We start from the raw sequence: 24,543 nt of genomic DNA, 5'->3' as shown, positions 1-24,543 counted from the left end.
TATATATATATATATATATATATATATATATATATATATATATATTCACACTTAACCATGGTTAAATACACTTAGCAGTACTTCGGATATAAAGTAAATTGATGCCAAGAAAGTCGCAGTTTATAAAGGAAGGGTTCGCTAACATATCCATATAGGTAATGCAGTTTATAAATGGTGAAGTACCCTGAAGGTAAATATCTCCTTGCAGCTTAGTGCAGTCATGCTTTATGGTAGTTCTGTATAGTCACCGATGTCTGAGCCCAATGGCTGGAAGTAGAATTCTCTTCTGCTTAGTGCAGCCCCACTGTGTCCTAGCTCTGTATGGTCTCCCATTGGGAGGAGATGAAGTAGAGTGTAATAGCCAGGATCCTCCAGTTGACTCTTGTTTTGTAAATCAGGATACAATCCTACATTATTATAACCAGTGGCTAGGCATCACTTGGAGCAGGGGGAAGCCTAGTCACTGAGTAGACCATTACAATACGAGTAATGTGTGTATGGTTATGATGTATTTTTTATTTGCTTGTGTTTCAGTGAGGTTTCCATATTTTATTGATCTGAAGAGGCCACAAGATCAAGGGTTAAACCACACATGCAATTTCTACTTGCAGCCAGAGGAGGATGCATCTATTGGCGTATGGTAAGATGTGCTTATGGTGTGTCTCATGTCTGTGTAAGCTACGGGGATTTGCTCTTGAAATTTACAGTACTTATAAGATTTATTTAAACACCTAAGGCATAACTGGATTCCAGACATAGAAGAATCACACAACCATAGGCTTGAAGAGGTAAAGTTACAGCAAATAGTATAGCGTTCACCAGTCACATGATCTGTACATTACTCTGAATTACTTGTATGGATTGAAAACAGCTTTTCTTGCTGTCTTTAGGGTAACAGTGTTTTTCAAGCACTGTGCTGTCGCTCACTAGTGTGCCTTGAGCTGTTCTCCCCCAGTGTGCCCCCAGATCTAGAGATGCCCAAACCAGTTTACAGCCACCACCAGTTCAACTGTTATTTACTGGTATCTTCTTTTCATGTAAAGGGCCAATGTATTTCATTTTTGTTACCTGTGGGGACCAGTGTGATTTTCGTTTTCTAATATGGAAGCCAATAGGTTTTTTTTTTGTTTTTTGCCCCGTGGGTATCTCAGGGCGTACCTTGGCAATTGTTAAAATCTTATTTAGTGTGCCGCAAGGTAAAAAGGTTGAAAATCACTGGGGTAATTTGCATTCATTGCATGATTTTAGTAGTAAACCCTTTAAACTGAACACAAGGATGCATAAATCATTGTTTTAGTGTATGCTCACTCCTGCATAGATGCGGTGTCAATCCGCTTGTGTTTCAGTTCTCCAAATACATTTATTTTTGTAACCGGATGGGTTATGGGGAAAGCTAGGAGCACTGAGGTAGCTCATAATGAAACCAATAACACATGAGTATGGAAGTTTAGTAATGTTCTCATTACCATTAAATGCTTAACTGCTCCTAACCAGAGTTTTAGATTTATATTTACATTTTTTTTTTTGCTTGGCCAAAACGAAATCCTGAAATGCCAGCATGGCACCAACCATCTACAGCGTGGTAAAAGCAGGACATAATTACAGATGAGCATTAAAGCAGTCAAGGTTATCACAGAAATCCCTAGATCTCAGAGTAACAATTACATAGCGTTATTATCTGCCTTTGTATGCTGAACTTTTCAGCGTGGATCTTTATCCCATTGTATCGTTTTGCTGCAGGCAGAAAATCCGTTTGTCAGATGTGTTTGAATTAGTATCATGGGCTATAAAACGAATGAGACATCAAGCAGATAAACTGGGGTTATAGCAATGAACCTTCCAATAAATGCCTGTGTTTTCGATCTTATTTTTATAGTTCTTGATGACTGCCATTTGGCTTATTGTATGTGGATTTAGTTGTCTTTTTATCTCGTTTATATTGAGACAAGTTAACGCCCAGCAATTATTATTATTCTGTGCAATTAATATTAATAGTGTGCATTAGTTTAAGGCAGCGGTTCTCAAACTGTGGGTCCTGACCTTCTCAGCATGGGGTCGCGACTCCATGTTGCTGACCATCAGGCTGATGACTTTTCTAATCTCAGTCAGTGAATCAAGGAGTCTGAAATATAAGCAGAATTGTCTGTTATTTTAGACTCCTCCCCTAATTTACTGCCATGTTTGTGCTGTCTGCTGACTACACATGATGTGATGACCTTCTGCAGTCACTTGCTGGGATCCTGTAATTATTTTTATTGTCCGGTGGGGTCCCACAGCAAAATAGTGTGAGGACCCCTGGTTTAAGGGATTGTTTTTGTCATTGAAAGCTTACCAATGATCCTAAAGTTACTAGTCATGGTGTGACAGCTTGCTGCCATGTTTGCCATTTTTATTACTGGAAAGCGACCGGACAAGGGATGGCCGCCTGTCTTTGGGTTAGTCTTCTTGGTCCCCATTATTTCCTGAGAAGTGGATTTATGTATTGTAGGAAATCCTTACCAGCATGGTGCTTTGGCAGCTGCCCATCCCTTGATCTACATGGAACGTAACGGGTGGGAGAGGTGTAAGACAGGAATCCTAGTGACTATAAATGTATTTCTATACATATTTATACATTGTTTGCATAGCATATTCAATTTTAACCCGGTACATGAAATCTTCAATATAATTCAGTTGGCTCGGATGGGTTAATTCTACATTTGACAACTTCCAGAATGGACCGCTGGCTGACAGGTTCTGATGGGAGTTGCACTCCATAGATATTTGAGCACAATTTGAACTATACTTGATGATGATATTATTATTATTATTATTATTCATTGAACCATATGTGACAATATTGGATACCTACAGCTTTTAGATTATTAAAATGCCTGGTGCACTGTATTGTAAATGTGTGTAATGTGTGATTCCAGGCACACCCTCCCCGCAGTCCTGTGGAAGGATGCTCAGGAAAAGGACCAAGCGTGGTACGAGGAAGTGATGTCTACAAACTATCCTGTCATCCTTTACTTACATGGGAATGCAGGAACTCGGTGAGCACTTCTTCTTGTGGAAATCCTATTTAATTTTTCATTTCCAGGTTTTTGTTTCCTTTTAATCCGCTGAAAACCTCAGGGTTCAGGTTAATATGTTTCTTTCTGCTTCTTAACTGATTAATTCTATATTAGTTATGTGAAAATAGTTCTCCAGGAACAGGCATTTGAAGATTGTTGCCCTGAGTCCAGAGCCCTTCCTCCCTGCACTCACCCCATGCTGCTTTCTGGGTCAATAGCACTGGAGAGCTCTGCCAATGTTTTGGCAACCCTGCTGGTGGCAGTATTCTGTACAGTGCTATTTCCCGGCCATGCTGCCCATCCTCACACCTGGTAATCAGAGGTGTGACCCACTCTGTTTTGCCAGGCAGCTAATGTGTCCCTGAAATGTAATGTAACTGGTAGGGAGTTCTGTTACCAAGCAACTGTATTTAGTTGGCTGACCTGTTTATGTAATATACCCCTCCCTTAGCAATACTACTCCCACCTGGACATCCGGCCTTCAGACCTTTTGTAGCATAGTATACAGATGGAGCCCTCCTCATTTAGCCCTTTAATAGGATTACGTGAGTAATAGGATTACTCTGCTAATCCCTACTGTATTGTTCTATGTATTGTATTGCTTGGTGGGCTACTACCTAAGTAACAAAGTTGAGAGGGGCTCCAACTGTATTATCTTATTAATAACCTCACTACAGAGCACAGTATGAGGCAAATTCTTGTGTGTGGTATATCTGTATCTACATGTCATTAAATTAAGTACGTATTTGAGTTTTGTCATTCCAACTCCATATGCATCTAGTGATTCATAGCAAGAATCAGACATATCTCAAACATATCCCCACTTGCAGCTGAGTGGGTGTAATATTTGGGCTCCTTGGCGTGTTTGGTATTCAGGAGTTGGAGCGCTCGGGCGGGTGTTTTAGCATGTTTTGTGAGTTTGGGCGCTCAGGTGTTCCGGTGCATTCGACCGTGTTTACGCTCTCAGGATTTTGGACGCTCATTAATTCGGGTGTTCCTGGGTATTCGTGCACTTGGGCACTCATGGATTTTTGTATGTTTGGGCGTGTTCACACACTCAGGCACTCATGGATTCAAGTGTTCATCCACGTTCCAATGCTCCGATATCCGAGCACGTGTTTTCATGGTTGGCTATTTGGGAGCTGGTGCACTCGGGCGCATCCACATGCTCAAGTGTTCGGGCGAGTTTGGGAGCTCAGATGTTCTGCTGTGTTTACATGGGCGCATTAGGGCAAGTCTTGGCGCTCAGGGATTCATGTGTTCGCGTGTGTTCACGGGATTGTTCGGACATGCACGGGCACTCTTGGATTTTGCTGTTTGGGTGCATTCAGGCGCTTGGATATTTGTGACGCGCTCAATTGTTCGGGTGCGTTCGCACGCTCATGGGTTCTGGTGCCTTTGGGCAAGTTTGGGCTTTCAGGGACTCTGGTGTTCAGGAGAGTTTGGGCTCTCATGGATTCGGGTGTTCAGCGCAATCCAGTGTTTGGGTGAGTTCGCATGCCCAGTAGAGTTCAGGGGCAGTCTGGTATTTGGGAGGTGTATGAGCAATCTTTGGTATTCGTTTGGGTATTTGGCAGATTGGGCTCCCTATAATCCATCTGTTTACATTTTAAATAGTAATAGTTGGTTTTTGAGGCTGAGATTGGGCAGTAATGGACTGTGCCGACAGGTTTGATATGCAACTATGAAGCGACTTTGTGAAAGCTTCAGCCGTGCACGTTTTGAGTTTTAATTTGGACTCTAAGGACATTCTTTAATTGCATATAAGAGATGTGTTTTCCTCTGGGCAGACTGCGATTGACTGCTTAATGTAATCTTTGGTGCCCTTTCTATAGAAGTCTCCTAGGGAATTGGCTGTTTAGAAATGTTGATTGGGTACTGATAACAATGCTGGTTAGTATTAATGTGGGCTGTGGACCATGCTTTGCCTTACAAGCAGATCTCATCACTGGGGTTTAGTTTGGACCCTTTGAAGACTGTCCTGGATTGCAAATATAACCACGTCTAGCAAACTGTAGCTAATTGCTTTAATCTGTGAAACTTTACCTGGTCATTTTGTGTCTTTTTTTTGCCAAATTCTTGTCGCTGTATAAATGTTAAATCATTAAACTGCTGTGCAATTTTGTGAGTTTTTTGCTCTGTTATGTTGACATTCACCAAGTCAAAATATTTATTTGATCAATTTTCAACCTATGGACACTGAAATGCCTATATGGGTGTTATTATTATTATTATTATTATTATTGTTTATTTATATGGCACCACAAAGATTCCGCAGCATCTAACAATACACAAATGATCAAAAAACAAATAACGTATTACAGTAGAAGCCCATTTAGGACAAGTACATGGTAAATAAGGATAGCTGCATCAGGGGACTGAACATTGAAGCAATTATCAGGGTGACATATTCTGAGAAAAGCACATGAGGAGAGAGGGCCCTGTTCGTGTGAGCAAACATTCTAACAGGGTGGGCAGACAGAATGGGGGTTACACCGAAATACCTTATATAGGATGAGATTTCAACTTTTGCAATTTTTATTAAAAAAACAGGCCGATTTGCATGATTTTAGGAAATCTCTATTTTAATAGGGTCCGATTTGCGGTGAAAAATTCACTTTTTGCCACAAAAAAACCCAAAAAAAAAAGCACATTCTGACCTGTCTTTTTTTTTTTTTTCTCACACTTTAATTTGCGTCCATATGTTTTCCCATTAAAAAGTATACAACTAACAAATTTAATAGTATTTGATTTTTTTGGGAAAATGTTACCAAAAATCGCAAAACAAATAGACCCAGTTCAGCATGTCAAGTTTTTTAGAAACCTGCACAGACCATTGTGATCTGTGTATGGTTCTGTCCCAAAAAATGTGTAAATATATATTTTTTTAAACCAGCGTGGGGTCCCCCCTCCTGCGCATAACCAGCCCCAGGCTCAAAGTACCGGTCCTGGTTTTAGAAATTCAGAGGTCAAAAAATATAGGGGATCCCCAGGGAGTAGGGCCGAGTCTGAGGTCGGACGTGCAGGCAGGTCCGCCCTCCGGTCCAATACACACAGGAGCGCACATTGGATCATATGTGATGTCAAACACATACAATTTGGGCCGATTTCTCGGCCCAATCTGTCGGAATCGGGTGAAAACATCCCAAAACACGTAGGTATATGGGGGGCCTTTAGATTGATAAAAGAATCATATATTTCTCCAATGTCACCAGGAGGTTTTCATAAAAACAGATTTGTTCATTAATAGTGTGTATGTTTATTTCCACAGAGGAGGTGATCACAGAGTACAGTTATATAAGGTATTTGTTGTATTTATCTATTCTACTATATTCTTTTTTCATTTGATTTGGGATATTTTGTTGAGATTTATTCCATTTCCTTGTAGTAACTGACTTTAGTAATAATGAAAGCCTGAAGGGGAACAGCAGTGTGTGTGTGTGTGTGTGTGTGGTTGGGGGGGGGAGAGGCAAATGCCATTAAAGCAGTGTCGGGTAACCAGCGTGCCCCCTATGCACTCTGCAGCAGCTGCTTCTATGTAACAGTATGCAGGGCTGACTTCAGGTGTATACTCCGTAAGTCCTCATAATTCCTGCCAGTCCTGCAAAGATGGGAGTGAATTATATTCCATTTTTTTCCCATGAATCTTTGTTTATTCTTCCTGAACTAAAGACTACTTTTTTGCTTTCAAAGCTGCTTTGCCTTTGGTAGTGAATTAGTAGTGTGACACTAACAGGGTGTTTTTTACTTTTGTGGTTGAAAGATTAGATCAGGATAAAAAAAGGGGCAGACTAGATGGGCCAAATGGTTCTCATCTGCCGTCAAATTCTGTTTCTAACATCTGGAGGGCCACAGTTTGGACATGCCTGAATTAGATCTACTTACTCCCGATGTTCTCTGCACAATAAATGTTGCCATATATAAAACGTCTCAAGGGGAGATGTATGAAGTCTTGGCGAGAGATACAGTGCAGAAGTTGCCCTAAGCGATCAGCTTCTATCAGTTCAAACCCTTTTCTAGATAAATGACAGGCGTTGGTCGGCTGCTCACCAAGGCCTGATACACCTCCCTTTCAGTACTCAACACAAGTGTCATTAGTGCCCAATCTCCTTTCTTTCAGCACGGTCTCCTAAACCTTTCTAATTAAAGTAATTGCTTTAATAATGGTGTCCTGCCGATACTTTACAAATATTATATAAACACCAGGTACCTTTGTGCAATAATACGGAGTTGATAATGAACTATTCAGAGAAGCACATCAGTCATTCCGACCGCAAATTTGTTACATAAGTACTGCTGTTCCGCGCAGTCTGAGGCTGACCATCAGCCGCAGTCGTGTCTTCTGCACTTTGACACAGGTGGAATAGAAAGGTTTAGGAATGATCAATTCAATGTCTAATGTAAATATGCCTCTTATGGATAGAACATTATTTTGTGATCAAATGTGCAGAACGTCTACTTGCAGAAGCCTAAATAAACAAGTTATTTTAGGAGTGAGTGGGCTGTAAAATATGAATTGATGATAGCCATAACACCAGTTTATTATAAGCCAGTTGGTAAACTGCAAAACTAATCTATAGTGCATACACTAGTGAAGCCCCGTGCACATTATGCGATAAAGGATATATACACAATTGCGATATCGTTAACCATGTTGTTGTGCATATCGGTTAGTGTACTAACGATGAACGCTCCCCGGGTGGTTATCAAAATCCTTTGTCTGTACATGCAAATACTCTTTTCATAAAACAAGACGGGCAGTGGTAAAGCAAACAATGTATTTACTGTTTGAACTCGTTCAGAGTATATGCTCTATAATTTTGGAGCTCCACGGAGTTCAAGGGAAATAGTTATCAATATCGTTGTCTACCTCTATCACTTAGTGTGTACGTGGCCTTAAGTGCGAGGGAGCTTAATACTGAATTCTGGAGTTCATCCGATATATTTAAAATATGTATACAAACTGTAGCTCCGTACAACGTTACACAGGCTCTTGTTTACAGAGCAATGCGATTTTATAGACTTTTCTGTTTAGGAAATACTTGTAGCATTTACACAGGGCAGGATGTATGCTAGGTGCATAAGGGTTATAGATATAGGTTTTTATGTATAGATAGGTTTTTATGTAATAATATGTGGGAACTAATTACAACATCCCTTTTGTTAGGTCCTCAGCTCAATGGGCTATCATGTCATCTCATTCGACTACAGAGGTGAGTGACTTTAACATTCCATTTTCGACTATTTTCTGCTAACGATGAAAAAAAATCCCGATCCGCCCGTATACGGTCCCACCGTACCAAACAGAATAACCCCCAATGTCCCTTGCCTCGGAATACTAAGGCACTGTGGTTAAGCAGAGTTTAGAACTTGTGCGTAAAATAGAAATGTCTTGTGATCAGCAAGTGTAGAAATCTCTAGCACGTGCTTCCGCTTTTGTTCTGAGTAGCTGATTGTGCCTTTTTGTTAAGGACATGCAAACACGTGCTAGACTATTTTTACCATATAATGTCTAATAGAACCCTACCAGTAAATGACCAGTCTTCCGCCAGGACATTTTCAGAACAAGGTGCTTTCCAAATATTTATGTCTTGGTTGTTGAATACCGTTTTGAATAGGTTTTTCCATAAATAATAATGGTGCATTGTCTTTATGAATGCTGCTGCTGTTGGGAGCACAGTACATGCAGGTGGTTTACTTTTATGCTAAAATAATTTTGTTTTGCCACAATTTCAGTTTTAGATGATAACCTATCATCCCATTAATTTGCCTAACAGTACAGAAGACGGACATGTTAGTCATTATTATTAGTGCAGGCTTAATGAATAATATACATGGTGTTGAACTTATGCCACGGGCATCATTTATAATAGTTGTATTAGAATCTATTTCCTGCCAAGTTACTTTATGTTCCGACTATACTTTCTCATTTACTCGCTTTCATATCTGTGCATTCCTAAATAAACCTAAAAGACATTCTGCAGGGAGCAAGTGGTATTTTCCACAGCTCTTTGTACCTTAGGCACTTGGAAAAGCTTTGCATTTCACATGATAGATCAGGAGATAAAACAATTGAAGTGTCATTGTGTGGGAAGACAGCTGGCACCTCAGACTGCGTTGTTCTATTTTGTTTCCTGTTTCTGATAGCCTGCATTGGCAGTGCCCTGTAGTGTGACCTTGATCGGTAGCCAGGGAGGTTAACCAGGATGATGCTACAGTACATTCACTTCCTTTTTTTTTTTTTTACATTTTATTCTGATAGATGTCCTGTGTGTTCTACCCCACAATGCTTATTTTGGCCCCTGCTCTGGGAGAGCTCTATGCTGTACATTCATTCTGGAACCATATTACTGGCTGTATTGCCTAAACGGGAGGTACATTCCCCCTTTCTTGTTACTATACTGTGTATTTTTGGCTTGGGCCTCCAAGAGGGTAAACCATGCAGCTGATGCACTTAATGCTCTAACTTTGGCCAAGTTTGTTCCACTTGCACTTGGTTAGCCTCTAAAAGGCCCTCCAATTTTGCTGTTTTGGGGCATGGACGGCTCCTTTTATTCTAAACCACTTGCTCACGGTACTCAAGTATAAATATTGGTACCACTATGGTTTATGGAATGGCAACCAGTGATGTGACATGGGGCCAGATGTATCAAGCCTCAAAAGTGATCAAATGGAGAGCGATAGCCAGCCAATCGGCTCCTCCTGTCATTTTTCAAACCCAGCCTGTAACAATACACGTAGGAGCTGATTGGCTGACTGTTTATCGCTCTCTATTTTATCACTTTTGAAGCTTGATACATCTCGCCCCTGGGTGAGATTTGCAGATTTATGTTGGTCATTGTACTTCCTGTTTGCAGGGATGATTACTTTTTATATAGTTGGAACTTGCCTCTCTAATGTATTGTCCTTCAAACGTTTACATCACTGATCTATGCTCTTGATTTAGGATTGATACACACTAGAACAATTTGCCGGCCAAATTGGAACAACGTATCAGTGTGTACCCACAATTGTGTCCTTCCCCAGGTGACATGCAATATCTTCTGTGCAAGTGTGTATGCACTTGGTAATGCAGGGTCCTGTCAGTCATCTGATCAGCTGGGTACGCATCATTCCAACCTTAGGCTGACTACACATCAGAACTACCGGCAATCGGGCCGATGGGTTGGGTGATTAATCTTTACCCCAGACCATGCCAGATTACCTGTACACACTGAGAAGATGTAATGAACGATGGACCGATCACTGTTCTGTCCTTCATTACACTGCATCGGATCACATGTTATAACTTCGGGTTGGCCGCGCAGCAGGGCTGGTCAGATGCGGGAGTGTGCAGGAGTGCACATAATCTGCACAATCTGTTATGCCAATGCTGAGTATCCTGCCAATATCACTCTGGGGTATATTCACTTTGTGGACCTTTAGTTTCCTGTCTGGTTTTTGATTAGTTATTCTCTTGAAAAATAATTTAAAAAGATTGATTTAAATTAATAAATACATAAATTAATGTTTTTATTAGATTTCCTTTGCCTGATGCCCTAAAATGAACAACAATTGGTATGAGAGGTTACCGAACCATGCCAGCAAGATCTGGATTTGTAGATAACCAGGGACTATTTTAGGTACTTCCTCATCTTGGCAGCCACAGCTTACACCATTTACGTTAGCCGATTTCAGAATAGCACCATTGTTCGTTCGCCACATTTCGGGCTCGGTGGCTCGCTTCGCTCACCACAACTTTACTAAAGGTAATAGATGGTGGGGTGGCGAGGACCCAGGGTGATGCGAGTTACGCTACGTAAGTTCCAGAGTGTAAGCTGTGGCCGCAGAGCTGATTTGATCATTCTGAAAATGTCTTTTAATACAGAACATAAAGGATTCATGCGCTCTACATGTAATTGACCCTTATAGCTAGGTACTCCAGGTTGGTTTAGGCTCTTTCAAGGAGCCACCACCAAAGGAGATTATTGTGTGGTGCCAGTTTTTGGTGAGATATAAAATCAAGGTCCAAATTATCATACCTAGTAGAAAAGCTGTTGGATGGAGGAAGGCAGCGTACTTGCTCCTTTGTGAACGCTAATACATTTCTGGCTTGCTCAGGTTTGGCGAGTTACAGACATCCCTCGGGCATACACCTTTTGCATCGCTAATTTGTTTGTTGCAATCTATTGTATGGTACATTTTGGAAGTCGCAACCTTTCTGCTACCATTGTTACACCCAAACGACTGTCTGTGTTCAAACACTTGTACTCTTTGTCCACATTTTGCCAATTTCAGCTTTTTGAAGGTCGTCTAGGGTGTGGTTTGTCCTTAAGGTCTTCTATGCCCTCCGTGAAGAATTTTAAACCAGCATTTAACTTGTGCCTTGGACAAGGATTCCTCCCCGGAGTCCATTTTGAAGCTTGGCAAGCGTCTTGGTACCCGATTTTCCTGAGTTTAATGCAAAACGGGATTACCGTACATATAATTGCTCGATGTGCAACACATCGACTGAAGACAATAGAATGTTTAGACCCTAATAAAATTTTTGTGATTCTTGCTTTTGTATAATAGGAACAAAAGCTTGCTATTTATTTCAACTGTGCACAGTGTCATGTAGATTACAGTAACAAGTAGTAACTAGGAGAATTCACCCTCTGTGTGGGCATGACCGAGAATAAAGCCTGTGAGCCTTATGGTAATTACTGATGAGACAAGAGAGCCGACCGGATGACTGGAAACCTGCTAATCACTTGGTCTAGTATTTGATTGCATACTTCAGTGTTGCCATTGCTAATCTTTCCGCACAGTTCTGCATTGGCTGCAGTGCTGATTTAGCAAGAAACCTTTCTCTAGAGAGAATGTGATCCGGGTGCATGACTACTGAGTGACTGAAAACAATCTGGATAAAAATAATCTGCTCATTGTGACCTTTTTTTCTCATGTGGTTGAAGGAAAGCTGATCTTTCAAGATGCACCAATTATAGAATGCTAGGCTGGAGACTATTAAGTAAAATAGAAGATGCTCAGCTTGGTTTGTGTTTTTTGTATTTTTTTTTTTTTTAAGAAATCTGCAGTTACTGCTCTTTTACAAAGAGCTAGGAGTGAATTCAGCTAGAACGTTCAGTGTTACACCTTGCAAAACCATGTTGCACTGCAGTGAGGTGGCAGAGGGAGTAGGAGTGAAGGGTAGGGGGACATCCTAAATGAACTCCAAATCAGTGTAAAAAATAAAGCTGCCCAGTACTTGTGTGCTGCATGGGAAAAGAAAATCACACTCGCACCCCTCAAATCTTAACATGGATTTGCTTTGTGCATTCTGATCAGAATCTTTGAGCTGCTGAGCTGGTTTGTTTGAAGAGGGCATTCTGGGAAAAGAGGAGTATCCTATATTTTCCATGTTTTATAATCCATGCTTCCATTCTAACCATTGTTACATTGTAAACTGAGTTGACAACCCCAGCACAAATGACCTAAACATGCTGCATGGCTGCACTACACTTCCTCCACAGCCTGCATCTCTCTGCACTCAAATCTAAATTCACGGACTTGATGATTTGTATTAATAGTTTTGTAGCTGCTGCAGGTTTGTTTGACTTCCACAGCCTGATGTCCGTGCATGCACCATGTATCCCTCATTTACCACTTAAGGTTATGCCTTCCTGTCTATTCCTCCCCACCCCTACACTTGCTCCAATGTATGTCCCTCCTTTCTTGTAAAAAGCTAATAGTTTCCTAAAGCAATAATACTTGGCTGCTCTCATAAATTTTCAGAGAATTGTCCCGAATTCTCCCTGGAGCCCAGAATGTGATGACCTGATTTGCTGAGAATCACATCTTATGAATTGCTGCATTCTGACGTGGCAGGGATGCAATTTGCAGCTTTGCACGCCTGCTCCCCCCCTTGGATCTCCATGTAGTCCATACATTGTGTTTTGACACATTTGTACAGGTTTATTGTGAATATTTGATGAATATTTAGACTTTATTGTATGCACTATGAAGTTTAGAGGGTTTGTAAGGGATGACTGGACTTGTATATGATGATGATCTATAGTAAGTTACCCAAAGGCTACAAGTTCTATCTCTTTGTTTTTTTGCCCTGCAGGATGGGGTGACTCTGTTGGCTCACCATCTGAGACTGGTATGACCTATGATGCCCTTCATGTCTTCGATTGGATAAAGGCCAGAAGTGGAGACAATCCAGTCTACATCTGGGGACACTCTTTGGGCACAGGGTAAAATATAAACCCTTGCCTTGATCAGAAATGTAAAGACCTTGCTGTGTTCCATAATTGCATGGCTTCTTAAACTTGGTCCTCGAGACCCCACACAGATCAAGTTTTCCAGATCACCCGGCAGGTGCACAGGTGCCTTCCTTACCCGTTGACACATTTTAAAAGATCTACAAGTGGAGCTAATTATTTCACTTGTAATTCTGCGAGGAGACCTGCAAAACATGCACTGTGTGGGGTCCTGAGGACTGAGTTTGAGAACCTGTGCATTATTGAGTTGCAAATACCCTTTTCTCTTTTTGGTAGAATATTTTGTTTTATGGTATCTTTTTACTCATGTGTTTATCTCAGAAGATGACGTCACTCCGCCAGGTGTTCATAAAGTGTTATCAATAATAGAATAGAGGGTGGTTACTGATCTGAGTGGGATTATGCCATCACCACCAGGGATTTCAGTTTTTTAACTGGATGTTAGTGACATCACCTACTGCATATTGGGCTGGCTGCTACTACCAAGCTCCTACATCGGCACCTGGAACCGCTCGTTCCACGTAGGCACTGATGCTGCATCACATCATGGGTAGTGTTTCTGAAATCCAATTTGCTATGGACCAGGCACAGGATATGTCTTTACAAAGACACATAATCCAAAGTGGAAACATGTCACTAAAGAACACTCCTCCCTGCTCAATGCTCAGATGGCGAATTGCTTTCAGCGTGATTTTCGCCATGTGTGACCGTTTAGCAATCGCCATCTTTTTAAGGTGAACTGGACATGTGCTTGCTGTACATGAATATCTATCTTAATTTAAAATATATATATATATATATATATATATATATATATTTTTTTTTTTTTACACAGACACCAGCAGGGGGCAGGGAGCTGCTCATTAATATTCACTGCAAACTTGTCCCGCTTATTACATATGCATGAGCAGGACCAGTGCAGCGGCTCCCTAACCGCGTCCCCTGACAGCTCACACACACACCCCCCCCCCCCCCCCCCCACACACACACACACACACACATTCCGGCGCAGGCAGGGAGGTTAAACTGTTTATTTCCTTAACACCTTATTAGAGAACTTCTTAATAGATAATTATCCCCAGGAGTGCATTGATTCTATTCAAAGATTTTATTTTTTCAGTTAACACGAAAACTTTTGCTATGCCAGGATAATTTCTAAATCACTTGCAATGTCACAGAACAAGGTGATTCACAAAAATGGGAACTCTTCAAGTCACAGCTGTGTGACTGCGCAAACACTTGGCTTCTGTGGACTGTTTAGACTGCAGCCCGTAGAAGCCGTATAGGGCTGCGCTCTAAAGCAGGGAGTGGCCTACAGGAAGCCAGCTTTCTGCTTATCGCAATCGGGACTGGCAGTCTTGGAGGTAGCAAATCCCTCCCAATGAGACTGGTGTAATGTCTGTGACTGAAAGGTAGATTTTTTTTTTTAATAGGAAGTCACTGCCAGTCACAGTGAAGTCTCATGCACTGCATCTGGCTTCACTGACACTGGGCTTGGTGGTGGATTTTACCTTGGCTGATATATTTACAGTCTCCAAAGAAGCACATATGAGGCTAACACTCTTAGCATCACAGCTGCCAGATTGTTTGTCACTGTAGTGTATGTTTTAACAAACAGTAAAAAATACATGATTATATATACATTTACAGTACACGGCATCTAGTGCCAATATTCCATATTAAATTGGCACTGCAGCACCATGGATTAACCCCCTTCGTGCCATGGCTGTCATTAGCCACAAGTGTTGCGTTTCTGGCCACAATTGCTAATCCCAGCATTACAAAGATGGGCTCACTGACTGGCTGTGTTTTTATTTTATTACTCTAGGGTTGCTACAAATTTAGTGAGGAGGCTGTGTGAAAGAGGTATGTGCGTTTCTTTTATTCAAGATTTGGTGTTTCTTGTGATTATGAACTTGACTTCTTTTTTGTATTTTTTATTTCTTTAATTTTTAATTTTATTTTTTTTTATCAAAATACCCTTTTCTGTGCAAAGTGGACTTGTTGATTAGTAAACCAGTTGTTAAGCTATGGCATACATTCTGTATTGCATTATTTTAATAGTGTTGCACCAATTCTGAATATTTAAGTATTTTTGTATTCTCCCTTATTAATAATGATTGGAAACTGTATTGATTGTGATGAGCATAGAGCCCAATAGTGAGCATATCATCAACACATCCTTAGATGCTGCAAGAGGTTATATAAAGAAATACATACTCTGACCAACTCCACCATTAATCTCCTGTTTGGGAATGGGTCATCATTGACCTTTTACTTTCCAATAGATGTATATCTGATTACATAAAGTGCACCCTCATGCAGAAGATGAGAAGGGAGGTTGTCTTTTTTTTTTTTTTTTTGATCCTTACTGGATAATAGAAAAGGGTTCATTTTGTTTCTGTGTCTCTACTACCTGCAGTGATATAACTACTGGTCTTATGCCTCTGGTACAGATATTGGGCCTTTCTCTAGGATCACAGATGCAGACAATTCAGAGGGAATTTATTGCTTAACTAGAACCTATTATATAGACATATAGATATATATCTGTGGATGAAACTGTACATAAACATTTTCTGTTTTCAGAAACACCGCCTGATTCTCTAATACTGGAGTCCCCATTTACAAACATTCGCGAAGAGGCAAAAAGTCATCCATTTTCTGTGGCAAGTACAAACTTTCTTATTGGTGGAAAATCAGAAATTACAGGGGAAATTTACTAAGATGTGTATTCTACTTCACATGTGCTTTTGCTATGGGCAACCAATCAGATCCTGTCTACTATCTTCCAGAGGGTGCTAAATAAATAAGAATTAGGTTCTGATTGGTTGCCCATAGCAACATCACATATGAAGTAGAATACACATCTTAGTAAATTTCCCCCTACATGTCAGAAAACAGACCTGGTAAATTTACTAATGCTTCTAAAAGTAACAGACGATGTTGCCCAGAGCAACCAATCAGATTCGTTCTTTCGCTTTCCTATTGCATCCTGGAAAATGATAGATGGAATCTGGTTGTTAGGAGCAACATCACCTCTTTTCCTTTTTAGAAGCTTTAATAGATTTGCCACTTAGTGGTTAGCAGTGTTGTATAATAGAGTTCCATGTCAGCAGCCTTAAATATATGATTAAGTGGCGACAGGGGTTATATAAGCATCGCTGCTAAGAGAAAGAACAATGCAACTGGCTGCTGTCCAATCAAGATGAACACCCTTGACCGTGGAGTTTATGTATTTATTTATTTATTAACAGTTTCTTATATAGCGCAGCATATTCCGTTGCGCTTTACAATAGCAGACAGTGATACAACAAAACAGGGTATTTACAGACAGTCAAAATGTAGGAGGGCCCTATTTCTATAGGGAAATAGGCATTGATACATAAGGATAGATACTGTATTCTTTATTGCATCGATTCCACCAGAACGCAAGGTTCTATGACTGGTTCTGGAATTTGATAAGCTTGCCTGAAGAGATGAGTCTTCAGGGAACGCTTATAGGTTTGGAGACTGGAGGAGAGTCTTATTGTGCTTGGGAGGGCATTCCACAGAGTGGGTGCAGCCCGAAGAAAGTCCTGCAGTCGGCAATGGGAGCGGGTAATGAGTGTGGATGAGAGACGCAGATCTTGGGAGGAGCGTAGAGGTCGTGTTGGATGATATTTTGAGATAAGAGAAGATATGTATGTTGGTGTAGTTTGGTTTATGGCTTTGTGTGTAAGTAAAAGAATTTTGTATTGAATACGGTAGAATACAGGTAACCAATGAAGTGACTGACAGAGTAGCTTTGCAGACGATGAACGTCTGGCTAGGAAGATTAGCCTTGCAGCTGCATTCATAATGGACTGTAGTGGTGAGAGTCTGTATTGGGGAAGGCCAATAAGGAGAGTATTGCAATAATCAATGCGTGAGATGATGAGAGCATGGATTAGAGTTTTTGCAGTGTCTTGTGTAAGGTAAGGGCGAATTTTAAATATGTTTTTTAGGTGCATGTGGCATGATTTTGAGACAGATTGAATGTGGGGTACAAAGGAAAGTTCTGAGTCAAGGATAACACCTAGGCAGCGAGCTTGAGAGGTAGGAGTGATTGTCATCTTCTCAACAGCGATAGAGATATCAGGTTGGTAACTACTATTTATTGGCGGAAATATAATTAATTCTGTTTTTTAGATATTAAGTTTAAGGTGGCGAGATGACATCCGGGATGAAACAGCAGAAAGGCATTCAGAGACATGGCTCAATACAGATGGGGACAGGTCCGGGGAGGATAGGTAGAGCTGAGTATCATCCGCATACAGATGATACTGAAATCCAAAGGAGCTGATTAGTTTGCCAAGAGATGAGGTATAGATTGAGAAAAGCAGGGGACCTAAAACTGAACCCTGAGTTACTCCAACTGAAAGAGGTAGCGAAGAGGAGGTAGAATCAGAGAAACGAACACTAAAGGAGCGGTTAGAGAGGTAGGATGAGAACCAAGAGAGGGCTGTGTCTTTAAGGGGGTATTCAATGTGGGGTCACGGCTGTCGAGCTGGCTCGATAGCCGTGACCCTGTCCCATTCTCGGTCTGCTCGACCGAGAAATCGCAGACAGGATTCAATTTCCCGCCTGCAGCGGGACAAGAGGGGGGCGTGGCTGCCATCTGCGGCCGGGAAGAGGCGAGCTGCAGCCGGTAGCTCGTTTTATTCCCGGCCATTCTCGGCAGAACAAGCCCGATGGCTTGTGAAGTCGGGCTCGTTCTGCGAGATCCCCTGTTCAATGCCATCGGAAGATGGCTGCGGGTGATTGAAGACCAGTGTATTCATATCAGATTTATGTAGAAGTGTGAGGGAGACAAACAAAGTTAGGGTAGAGAAAGGTGGGTGCTAACATAATTTGTGTGTTTTTATGTAGATTTATAGGTATTTCCCTGGCTTTGACTGGTTAGGGTAGAGAAAGGTGGGTGCTAACATAATTTGTGTGTTTTATGTAGATTTATAGGTATTTCCCTGGCTTTGACTGGTTCTTCCTTGATCCCATCACAGCAAGTGGTATAAAGTTTGCCAATGATGAAAAGTAAGTTGTACACTTGTACCGATCCTATATAACATTACTGAAATGTTATGTATTGTTGACGGGCTGGTACAGTACATAGTACACTATAATGTATCTAGCCCAGCAGCAACCTTGCAAACATAATGCTCAATTGTGTGATGTTAACTTTTATACCGACATGATTACTAGAATACCCCTGGCAGAAGTATTACGATTTTTTTTTGTTCTTTTTTAATTTGCACCACAAAAATGATTGTTTTATTTTTAATCCTTTTATTTTTGCAGTTTCACATAAGCATCTAGAAACACAAACCATGGCATTACGGGTTGGGATCGTTTGGTCGAATGCATTATGGTCGAATGTCATTACATCGAATCCATTAGGTCGAATTGCTAAAAGGTCGACATGATTCTATGTCGACATGGGAAAAGGTCGAAAAGATTCTAGGTCGAAAGGTCATTAGTTCGACAGGTCATTAGGTCGACAAGGTCATTAGGTCGACATTGTCTAGGTCGACATTCACAAAGTCGACATGGGGTTTTTCACTGTTTTTTTACCTGAATGTCAACACAGTCGACATGGACACAGTTCATCGCTCGCTGCGCTCGCAATGCGTCGGGCACGGTGCCTCGCTACGCTCGGCACACTATTTAATTCTCCCACCACGCCCTAGTGGATGGTAGGGCATGAAATACCGCCTGTCAGCACGTGTCGGCTCAAAAAACAGTGAAAAACCCCATGTCGACTTTGTGAATGTCGACCTAGACAATGTCGACCTAATGACCTGTCGAACTAATGACCTTTCGACCTAGAATCATTTCGACCTTTTCCCATGTCGACCTAGAATCATGTCGACCTTTTAGCAATTCGACCTAATGGATTCGATGTAATGACATTCGACCATAATGCATTCGACCAAATGACCGCATCCCGGCATTACATATGAATATAGTGTTCATTCTATCTTTGAAGTCCCATGCAATTCCTCTTCCCTGCCTGAGGTGTCGCTGTCTGCTGTGGTGTTGAAATAGAAAGAATTGGGGTTGATACACTGCGCTCACTTTTATGTAGGTGTTCTATTTCAGGCGCTGCTAGGCTCTCAAGGGTTTCCCGGTACCTTGTTTCTTGAAGTATTGTTTTGCTAGGGCTTTGGCGCAGCCTATCTACTGTGTTATTTTTTTGTTGTGTGGGTGTATGAATAAGAAGAAGGATTTCGTTTGTGTATAAAATGTAGATATTTATTGATTAAGTAAATTGTGCTGGAGGTGTTAGGTAGGGTTTTATAATTTTATGATTTGCTTTACTTGGTGCTTGGTGGAGAATTGCACCTATATGGGGTCCCCTCTCACTGGAAATTCCACTGCAGTGTCACAAATTGAGATTCCCGGCAGGGATTCAGGTGAATATCTTCTGAAGAACTGCCGTAAGCCATCACTGGCCCCTTTCCACTTTGCCAACAACGACACCACACCCATTATAATTCCACGGCACATCACAATTGAGACCGTAGATCATGTAACAACAGACCTACGGAGGTTTAAAGGTGCCTTAATAAGGATCACCTGAATCCCTGTGGTGTTGAAATGTCTGTTCCTATATGTAGTGTGTTTTCTGTACATATAAGGGGGTAGCACAATTTAAATGTGATGTAGAGATTTATGATGCACTTATTGCTGATACATACAGTAGCCCAACATGTCACAGTGCACCTCCTATGGTACATAAAATCAGCAATGCTGCAATTCCACCATTGCAAACATTCCCATGATGCTTTTCATATTGAATTGAATCTCAGCCCCACCCTCCACCCCACCCCTTAGAATGAAACCCTCTCTCAATTGTTTGTTATATCAAATGAGGACTAATAGTAATATGTACAGGTCCATGATAGTGGGGAATCCAATCTGGTAGGGCAGTAAATGCAGAGCTGTTAGGGCTGTGCGCCCATCCCTCAGCTGCCTGCTATATGAAGCTGACCCTCGCCCAGCCCCAGGCTTGGCATAAATGCCTCTACGAATTCCAATTCTTTTAAACACCTGCGTTGTGATTATTCTGTAATAAAAAAATATGCTACTTCTATTTAGTACTGTACTAACCATTTCTTATGGTGTTCCAGTGTGAAATACATTTCCTGCCCGTTGCTCATTCTACATGCAGAAGATGACCCTGTGATCCCATTCCATCTAGGACGGAAGGTACAGTACCTATTAACATTTACTTATATAGCGTTAGCATATTACTTTCACTCTAGGTTTTAAATGTATTCAGTATAATATTATTCAGAAATTAATTTCAAATAGCCTTATTTATGTTTTATGTAGTATTTATCTTATATATAGGTGCAGGTCATGTCAAACTGTCATTGTACAAGGTTATGTTATACCGCTTTCAGACCGCACTGTGAACACGGGTTATTGCCGTGTTCGCGGGGCTTAAACACGGGTAAAGGTGCGGTATGAAAGCGCCACACTCAGAAAACCAGTGTTGAGCAACACTGCTTTTCAACCCTTGTCTTTACCAGGGTTGTTTGTGTGTGGTCAGAAAGGCCCCAACCCGTGTCATCCGACACTACTGTTTCTGAAATGCCGCTATTGGTGGATTCCTGTGAGGTCAGCAGTCTGACCCCGAAACCAACAAGCAGCACACTGGAGCTGCGGACCACGGGACACAGGCACCATCCCAGCCTGCGCTCCGCACTTTAACAGCCTGCTGTTCCCCACTTTGGAAGCCTATTGCTCCACACTGCTACAGCCTGCAATCCACACTTGTCCAGTGTGTATTCCACACTTCTACAGCCTGCAATCCAGTGTGTATTCCACACTTATACAGCCTGCTTTACAGCAATATGTCCTCTCTCTGGACAGGTGAGGAGGCGAGGGAATTGCTCAACATTAGTGGTGCTGCTGCTGCAATGCTGTGAACAATCTCCACATCTCACTTTTATTTCCTTTGTGACATGATTATTGTGAGCCATGAAAAAAGTAAATTTTTAATGACACATAGGTTTTGCAGGCCGGACACAGGTTCAGTGTGTAAGCACCAATCCTAAGAAAACCCGGGTTGAAGTGCAGTGTGAAAGGGGTATTTTAAGAGTCTGACACGGCTCTTCACAAGGACAAACCCGTGTTCAAAATGCAGGGTTGGACACGGGTTTGCGGTCTGAAAGTAGTATTACTGATCTACTTTCCAGAAATATGCAGATTTGTGCATCAGATGTCTGTCCAGATTTATCAGTTAGCACGTGAGAACAGATGGTAGGAAACGCACCCCCCACCCCACCGCCACCCAGTACAGTACAATCTTTATCTATTTCTTGCACCTTTCCTTTTATATAATGTGCCTGCAGACAAGCATGCCTTATGAAACCTTTCTATGGATAAAATTGGTCATTACTGGTATAAATATGACCTTGTTCTTTGGCCAACTGATAACTATTCAAAAACACGGAAAATGTCTGTCAGAAAATTCATCTAAAAAATTACTTTTTATTTTAAAACAGAGAATGGCATGTGCTGTACAATAACAATGTTAATGTTAAACAGTACACCAACCGTGCTGCCCTTTAATAATGATCCAATATAGAAAATCGATATCCAGTACAGAATGTAACAGCAGTCCCTTCCTCTCCTCTATGTAACTATACACTTATACAGAACTGTATACAGTACCACATATACATAGCGCATCACATCTTCTGTATAGCATTTAGTGCAGATTTGTAAATGGCCCTTTTATATTATAATAGTGTTTGTGTCTTATGTGATTCTATCATGGGGTGAATAATAAAATGCTGTATAGCGCTGAGAAGTTCCCCCTTATATATAAGTAGGAACTTCTCAGCGCTATACAGCATTTTATTATTCACCCCATGGTCTCTTGTTTCTTAGGTGGTTTTAGAATAACACCTGTAATTTGCTGACAGCTGCTTTTAAGTATATGTTTGCGCATTTTATCACCCAGTCACACTTTTTTTCACTGTTCACTTAATGTGATTCTATGGGCGGTATTCAATGAGCCTGATTCGCCAGGTTTTTATGGCGATTTTGTGCTGTTTGGCGAATTTCTGTCAAAAACGGTGAATCACTCTATTCAATGACCACATGGCGAATACATTTGAAGGTTTTTTTCGCCATGATTCACCGAGTAGCAATCGCTATCTTTTTATGGTGAAGTGGAATGTGAACTTTTAAAATAAAGTGTTTTGTTTTTTACATTTGGTGTCAAAAAATCAGGAATTTTATTCTGAGGAGGGGCATGCTATTTTTATTCATGTGCTGTAAGCACATGAATATATATTTAATTTTAAAAATAATATTTATTTATTTATTTTTTACACAGCAGCCAGCAGGTGGCGCCAGAGCGGAGCCGCTCATTACATATTCATATATTCACTGCACGATCATTACGATCCTGTGTAGTGAATATACGCTTGCCTGCTGGCACCCCCGGGGGGGCAGCCTGTGCTGCCTGGCACCCGGGGAGCAGACCTAACCCCCCACAAAGGTCTGGGCTTGGCAGAGAGACTACCATCTCTCTGCCTGGCACCGTCCTGAGGCTCCCTGCGGCAATCGCCGCAGGAGCTCATGTTCGCCAGTCAGGGGCTCGCTGCCCCTGACTCGTTGAATACCGGAGCCCGCCGGCTCCGGAACGTGTCGAATGTGCAGCGAATCCAAAAAAGGATTCGCTGCACCTCGCAGGTATTCACATTGAATACCGCCCTATGTCTATTAAGAGTCAGAATCATTGTAGCTGATATTTGAGGCTGAGCACAATTAGTCCAGGACTTAAATGCCGGCTCCTATGAAACTATAATCTACTATTCAATAAGAAATATGTCATGCAGTTTCTTATAAGCCTATTTAATATTGGCAGAACCTATACTGATAATATAATGGGTAAGGTTTACTGCGCTAAATAGATTGGGGAAGCAGCTCAATAATAAAATAGTAATAAAATGCAAGATGAGCGCTAAAGTATGTACCTTAAAGAAAAAGGTGAGAAATGACAGGAAACACAGAAAAGAAAACAAAAAGCACTGGTAAGGAAAAAATGGGTTAAAAATGTTTACGCTCCTTAATAGGAGTATTTGCATTGTCTGTGGGGAGTACTGGCACTGTCCCTACATCTATTGTAGTGCTGAGATTGGTGTTGGGAGCTGGCGGCAGCTGGTATAGGCAAGCTGATATAGACGCGGCTCCCAACACCAATCACAGCACTACAATAGAGGTAGGGACAGTGCCAGTACTCCCCACGGACTTTGCAAATACTCCTATTAAGGAGCGTAAACATTTTTAACCCCTTTTTTCCCTACATGTGCTATTTGTTTTCTTTTCTGTCTTTCCGGTCATTTCTCACCTTTTTCTTTAAGGTACATACTATGCTGATAATGGTGGCAGCGGTGTGTGACCGAGGTAAGTCCACGCGTTGAATGGCTTAACCAGTAATTGGTTTATTAAACCAGTAGAACAACAGGGTGTACGATAATACAGGGTTAATGCAGCATAACTTCGGTATATACAGTTTGATGTAGATCCAGCCTGCAGCTGGTTAACTTGACCACTGGGGCTTTCCATAGTAAATGTAGTGATACTTGTAGTTCGATTAGAAGTGGTGTCACATTGGTAAGCGGTGTAGGTTCCTTGAAACACAGGTACACACGTGTGCACATCCTAGTCCTACAGAAGACAGAGGATGAAAAAGTGCAGATTAGCTTTTTCACTTTATGTATCTTTGCTACTGGCACACCTAACAAACCCTCGTGGCACGTCAGGTCGAGTGAGAATCTTCTAGCATCCAGCTTTGTTTTCTATCTTTAAAAGATGTCTTAAGGCCCCCATACACTGGGCCGATTCTGACAGATCGGGCCGTGAAATTGGCCCAAAATGGCTGTATGTGACATGCCGCCAGGTCCGATGCACGGTGTCATGTGCATCGGACTCGGACCCTGCGGTCGCACCGGCGGGACATCAGATGTCTGGCCGGACGCTGATTGAGAGAATTCTCACAGCCAATCAGGTGGGAAGCTGCTGATTGGCTGAGAGACTTTTCTCTTGGCCAATAACCAGCTGGCCAGTCTTTTAAAAATATTTTTTCAAATTCAGTAGCCGCTGTCCGCCCCCCGCGCTGATACGATTGCATATAAAATGGCACATCAATTGCCAAATCTTAAGAGAGCTTCCGGCTCTCAGGACAAACTGGTCTGAATTGTCAG

General features: G+C 41.5%; 1 protein-coding gene across 2 annotated transcripts in view; it reads left to right on the top strand.

Moving 5' to 3' along the window:
- The window catches only part of ABHD12 (abhydrolase domain containing 12, lysophospholipase), a 94,982-nt gene that overhangs the window by 62,439 nt on the left and 8,000 nt on the right, over positions 1 to 24,543 (top strand). For both annotated transcript variants that reach the window (XM_083175971.1, XM_083175970.1), the window contains 9 exons: positions 535 to 640; positions 2,916 to 3,035; positions 6,328 to 6,358; positions 8,224 to 8,269; positions 13,144 to 13,273; positions 15,129 to 15,166; positions 15,890 to 15,969; positions 18,270 to 18,352; positions 20,449 to 20,527. In XM_083175971.1, coding sequence (XP_083032097.1) covers positions 535 to 640; positions 2,916 to 3,035; positions 6,328 to 6,358; positions 8,224 to 8,269; positions 13,144 to 13,273; positions 15,129 to 15,166; positions 15,890 to 15,969; positions 18,270 to 18,352; positions 20,449 to 20,527 — 713 coding nt within the window. The remainder of the gene's footprint in view (positions 1 to 534; positions 641 to 2,915; positions 3,036 to 6,327; positions 6,359 to 8,223; positions 8,270 to 13,143; positions 13,274 to 15,128; positions 15,167 to 15,889; positions 15,970 to 18,269; positions 18,353 to 20,448; positions 20,528 to 24,543) is intronic.

The sequence above is a fragment of the Crinia signifera genome, chromosome 3, assembly GCF_055691185.1.
Source record: "Crinia signifera chromosome 3, ASM5569118v1, whole genome shotgun sequence".
Taxonomy (NCBI): domain Eukaryota; kingdom Metazoa; phylum Chordata; class Amphibia; order Anura; family Myobatrachidae; genus Crinia; species Crinia signifera.
This window is presented reverse-complemented; position numbering and strand designations above follow the sequence as displayed.